This window comes from Schistocerca americana, chromosome 3, assembly GCF_021461395.2.
Source record: "Schistocerca americana isolate TAMUIC-IGC-003095 chromosome 3, iqSchAmer2.1, whole genome shotgun sequence".
Taxonomy (NCBI): domain Eukaryota; kingdom Metazoa; phylum Arthropoda; class Insecta; order Orthoptera; family Acrididae; genus Schistocerca; species Schistocerca americana.
The window spans coordinates 628,279,143-628,285,255 of record NC_060121.1 but is presented as its reverse complement, the minus strand read 5'-3'; the positions used below and the strand labels follow the sequence as shown (position 1 = coordinate 628,285,255).

Here is a 6,113-nt window from a genome sequence, read left to right as displayed (position 1 = left end):
TTCAAAAGTCATAATATACATTTCAGTTCATGACATCCAGTCTTACAAATTTACGCCGGCCGTTGTGGCCGTGCGGTTCTAGGCGCTCCAGTCTGGAACCGCGTGACTGCTACGGTCGCAGGTTCGAATCCTGCCTCGGGCATGGATGTGTGTGATGTCCTTAGGTTAGTTAGGTTTAAGTAGTCCTAAGTTCTAGGGGACTGATGACCACAGATGTTAAGTCCCATAGTGCTCAGAGCCATTTTACAAATTTACTGTCTCTGATGGACACACTTGCAGATCATCCGCTCTTAAAACTCCGCTATGTCTCTCCCCACATCCACTGCTGGCGGCTCACCTCCAACTGCGCAACGCTATGCGCTGTTCACATCCGACTGCCCAACACTAAAATAGAGAATATTACAACAATGCCAACAAGCCACAGACTGCACACAGCACAGCCAGTGATTTTCATACAGAGCGCTACGTGGCGTTACCAATATAAAAACCTAAATAGCCTACTTACAAGGCGAGTCGTTTAAGAAACATTGCTTTCCTTGCTTTTTTACCAGACTCATCAAGCTACCCCGTATGTTGTTGGCTCCCATCTATACAAGGAAGAATGGTCACCGCAATAAAATAGGAGGAATCTGAACTTTCACGGAAAGATTTAAGTGCTCGTTTTTTCCGTGTGGTGTTTGTGTGTGGAACGGTAGAGAAGTAGAAAGTCATTCGATGAAGCCTCTGCTAAGCAGTAAGTGTGAATTTCAGAGTAGTCACGATGGGGAAGTTTAAGGTCGGGTTCAGTAATTGTTCGAAAGTAGTGAGCATTGTCTTATGTAAATGTGGCGAGCTGGTACCGCTAAGCAAGCAGAAACGCTGATGGGCACGGCACCTTGTTCCGGGGTCAGCGCAGACAGAAAAGGCGGGTTCATTGAACCGCGCCGCTGCCGCCCCTCCAGCAGGTGGCCGGTCGGCGGTCGGCGTCGGCCGCTGCTCGCTGTGTTCCTCCGCGCGGACGCCTTCCTCGCCAGTCGCTCTCGCCACCTGCTCCTCTGCTGAGCTGCTGCAGCGCGCGCCCCGCTCCACTCGCCTCCAGCCGCGTCTCGCGCACCGACGCCTTCTGCAGGCGGAACCTCGTCCGCTGACTACTGCGGAGGCGTCTCGACGCTATTCCTACGAAAGAAGCGTCGTCGCCGTGTGAAGATCGCTCGTCACGTCCCTGCCGAGACGGCACTTACCTATCGCCAGCTGAGGGATCCTGCTACCTCCGGACAGCTAATAATAACACTCGCCTACAGTTGTCAGCATTTGTGGACTCAGTGTGTTGCAGTTCAGTTCATCAACATTGCGTGTCTCGACACGGACTGTGTGGTGCCTTCAGCGTTCCCATGGTACACTATGTCGCGGGGCGAAGCTCTTTTGACGGAGACGTGCATATGGCAGTTTCTGTGCGGTTCTGTAGTGCACCAGTTAGTTGGTGAGTAACAGTCGTGTGGCGTCGTTTGGTGGCTGTAAGTTTGTAACTGGACATACGTCAGCCGTGAAGGGTGAGGTGTACAGTGGACTCACATCCAGCATTGGATAGAATTGTTTGCGTCGTTGAAGACTTTACTTATTTTAACAGACGTGCAAGTTTGTCTTGCGACTGTCCTGTTGTGTTAAAGAGAAACGCGGTAGTGCCTGCACAGACATTTGAGTCGCGCTGTATAACGAGGTGATAAATTTTCACGCGTTAGTCAATAAAATAGTCGAACTATTCCAGCGGAAGACACGAACCATAGTCGTTACCTCGAAGTGTTCCTCTGACAGAATAGACCTTACTGGCAGAAAGGAAAGTTTGGATTCGGACTGTTGACGCTCTGCAGCGAACTGGCAGTGGTATCTGCACAGTGTATCTGGGCCGCGCAGCAGACCGGGTGAAAAAGATCCCGAGTGTCTGCGTGTACGTTACGAGAGCAGATCTCGCGGTACGAACAGTGTCAAGGTGGGCGTGATAGCGATACGGAGACGTTATGCGCGCCTCGCTGGACGGGACGCTGCTCAAAGTGGGGCAGCGGAAGGCAGACAAGGGGGACGCCGACAGGGAGCGGCGCCGCCAGCAGCAGACGCTGCCGCCTCCGGCCCAGCCGCAGCCTCAGCCACAGCCGCGGAGGTCGACGCTGCCTCCGCCGCCGCTGGTGGAGGCGGAGGGCCACCAGCACCACGCCGCCGCCGCCCCCGCCGCCTCCTGGGGCGAGCGCATCCGCCCCGAGCGCACGCCGCCGCGCCGCAACAATGTGCAGAAGATGCAGTGGCGCTCCTCGCGCTGGGTCGACGGCTTCCTGCAGGGCGCCGCCTCCACCTCCGCCTCCGCCCCCGGGGGCCCCCAGTACGGCGGCTCGCATTCCGACCAGGTACCTCCCGACACTCCTGTCACAGACGCCCTTTCTTGCTAGTCACTTAAGGGGGGGTATGACGTCAAACGGGCCGTCTTGGAACAGGAGAGGCATCTCAGGACATTTTAATTTCCAGTGTCTATACTTTTACAAATAAATTCATAAAACTTTGTCAGCATCACCAGGAAGGATTCAGGATTCACACTCATTGCAGTGTAAGTTCGAAAATATAACAAAATAATTTTTTTTTACGGGCGAAATTTCATCATTTTTTCACTTACTGATGGTTGCATTTGTTGCTAAAGGTACATTTTCTTCATAAGTTAGAGGGATTCTTCGATGAATTTTGCACAGCATACATACCATACTCACAGGTGTATGAAACACCAGAATTTATTTAATTTATGAAGAAACGAATGAGCTGTTATATTTTAAACTTCGTGATTAGAAAACACACAAATTTTATAGTTATTTACCTCAATTTTTACCACAGTTTTTAATAGATTTGGAGAATTCTAGAGTCTCATGCACCTTTAAATTTGGTTTGCATGCTGTGCAAAATTCATCGGAGGATCTCTCTTACTTATGAAGATAAGTGTACCTATAGCAAAAAATGCTGCCATTAATAAGTGAAAAAAATGATGAATTTCGCACGTAAAAAAAAAAAAAAATTATTTCGTTATTATTTTCGAAGTTCCACTGCTAAGAATTTGAATTCTGAATCCTTCCTGGTCATGCTGACAAAGTTTTATGAATTTATATGTAAAAGTATAGACAGTGGAAATTAAAATGTCCAGTGGTGCCTCTCCTGCTCCAAGTCGGCCCGTTTGACGTCCTACCCCCCTTAAAACGTTAGCTCTGAAACGCAGCTTAATGTGGCTAACCCTTTTGCTGCTACAGACATACTCTTTGCATTCCGTGCTAAGGCGAGCTTTTGTTATGGCTATACTGCTCGCCAAATGCTAGTACCTGTACTGAGAAACGGCGTTCCGACCGATACGAAATACTTATAATCCGATTTTTGAAAACTATTAAGTAAAAATTTTTGATTTTCTCCCATCTTCCGGTTTCATATCTTCCCCCGATAAAGAACTGAATTTCTTTTCGTTGTACGTCATACTTACTGCGTTTCATTAAATTACGTAGAACATTACACGAAATTTTAAAGAGATTGTAGCGGTAAAAACGCATTGCGTAATCTTTGCGTATTGTCGATTTTAACTCATACATTGCACCAAATGAAATGTTGATAAGCTATCTAAATTCACATCCATGCGCATCGCAAAAGGTTTGCAAATGTTAGCACCCAATGAGGCACATACGTTGTATGACAAATATCCGAAACTTCTTTACGCACCAGCATATGGTTCAAATGGCTCTGAGCGCTATGGGACTTAACTTCTGAGGTCATCAGTCCCCTAGAACTTGGAACTACTTCAACCTAACTAACCTATGGACATCACACACATCCATGCCCGAGGCAGGATTCGATTCGAACCTGCAACCGTGGCGGTCGCGCGGTTCCAGACTGTAGCGCCTACAACCGCTCGGCCACAACGGCCGGCTACCGGCATATGGAAATAACTCGTCCGCAAGGTGAGAGGTCGGTGGCTCAGGACGCATTCAGATGTCCATAGCACTGTAGCAAAACCCAAGTGGAGCGGATATAGACGTCCACAACATCTGGGTAACGGCGTAGCAGGAAGCGCATACAAGCCCACAGTAGCGGCAAGGTTAAAACAAGTAAATTATAACAGCTACATTATAAACGCCGCTACGGTCGCAGGTTCGAATCCTGCCTCGGGCATGGATGTGTGTGACGTCCTTAGGTTAGTTAGGTTTAAGTAGTTCTAAGTTCTAGGGGACTGATGACCTCAGATGTTGAGTCCCATAGTGCTCAGAGCCATTTGAACCATCTGAACCTGAAGACTGTCAGGAGAGAGACCTTGTGTATGCCCAGCTGTGAGGATTTTGTATGAGATATGTGGTTTTGCAAATCAGAGAGTAATATTTATCTTATTCATACCGATAAGACGGTACATTACCTAAACTGGTTGTGGCAGCAGTAATAAAGAAGTATTAATACAGCTCTGTGTCATGTATTTCATAAAGGTAAGTTTTTAGTTCTGACGATGGCTGAAAAGCCGAAAACATTAATCAATTTTAGTAATATATTATGTGACTAAAACATTGACCTATATAATCTAATCCGCAAGAATGGTCACTGGTCTCCTCGGAAGGTACAAATGGCGTATTTTCGCGAAGTTATAACGCTAAAAAGATTTCAGTACGTGACGTTAGCCGACTGCTTCCGAAAAGTGAGTTTCCAATTTCTATTGAGCACACCAAATAACTTTCTGCCAAGCATTAGTTGTTTAGCTACCATGATCACAATAACCGGTATGGTTATTCTTTTAACTTTGTTCGTTACGAATTCCATTCTGTGTTTTGTTATTCGGTAATCCACTTCCTATCCACAACATCCGCTCAAAAACGTATCACATTGTACCCTTAACGTAAAAAATTACGTCATTAAAAACATTACACAGAAGTGGCTTTGACCGACGTACACTAGCGCTCGGTGCCGTTACCGATAACGTAACTCGTCCGCTTGCTGGAGTCGACAGTGCCGTAAACAAATGGAAACACACACCTGTCATTCAGTCAACAATAAAAGCAAATGCAATTTTGTCATATATAGATACGGTTGGAGACCGTGGCTATTATATGAAATAAATTGCTGATGATGTACGGCAACCAGCCAGAGATTGTTTTTAGGTTACTTTATTCAAAAGTACCGTTACCGGTTTCGAATTTCTTACAATTCATCATCAGACAGTTGTTTTCATGTTTTCATCAATAGAGGTTATACATTGTTTTCCTATCAGTTGCCGTGAAATGTCCATCTGGTACATTTGTATTAGCAGTTTTCTTCCAATGAAATACATTCTCAAGAATGTATGTATTTTCACAGTCACAAACGTTTCACTGCATTGTAAACATCTTTCTTTCGTTCACAAAACGAATTTTCAATTTGTACCATGTGTTTTGATGTGGTGCAAATTGGAAATTCGTTGCACTGCATTGTAAACCACTTCAGTTTTGTGACCGACCGAAAGTGGTTTACGATGCAATGGAACTTTTATGACTGTGATAATACAAACATCTTTGAGAATGTATTTCTGTGGAAGAAAACTTCTAATACAAATGCACCAGATGGACATTTCACGGCAACTGACAGGAAACCAATGTATAATCTGTATTGATGAAAACATAAAAAAAAATCCTTATGACGATAAATTGTAAGAAATCTGAAACCGGTAACGGTAGTTTTGAATAAAGTAACATAAAACCAATTTCTGGCTGACTTCCGTACACCATCAACAGTTGAATAAACGAAAAGAAATGATGAAGCAATTTTTATTCAAGTAATGCCTGTACTGTACACAAGACATCGTTTAAAAGTACTAAAGTAAGCAGCCCAGGGGATTTACAACATATACTATTCGCAGAGCCCCACCACACACCATACAGACACGTGGACCGGAACATTTTGTGACCACGTGCCCTGATTTCACGTACCGCTTGCCCCTCGGTACTTACCTTTTCATTGCTGCAACCACCAACTATAATTTAATCTTGTTATTATTTGTTTAATTAGCTGCAGGTTAGGGGAACGTCCACACAATGAGGACCATAATAGCTGGTAAAAAGCTACGTGTATCTTGCCAGTAAACGGCAAGGTGGGCTGTACCG

General features: G+C 45.5%; 1 protein-coding gene across 1 annotated transcript in view; it reads left to right on the top strand.

The window, feature by feature from the left end:
* The first annotated feature begins 1,994 nt into the window (after nt 1–1,994).
* The window catches only part of LOC124606264, a 402,667-nt gene continuing 398,548 nt past the window's right edge, over nt 1,995–6,113 (top strand). Inside the window, exon 1 of the mRNA XM_047138242.1 lies at nt 1,995–2,375. Within this exon, the coding sequence (XP_046994198.1) occupies nt 1,995–2,375 (381 nt within the window). The remainder of the gene's footprint in view (nt 2,376–6,113) is intronic.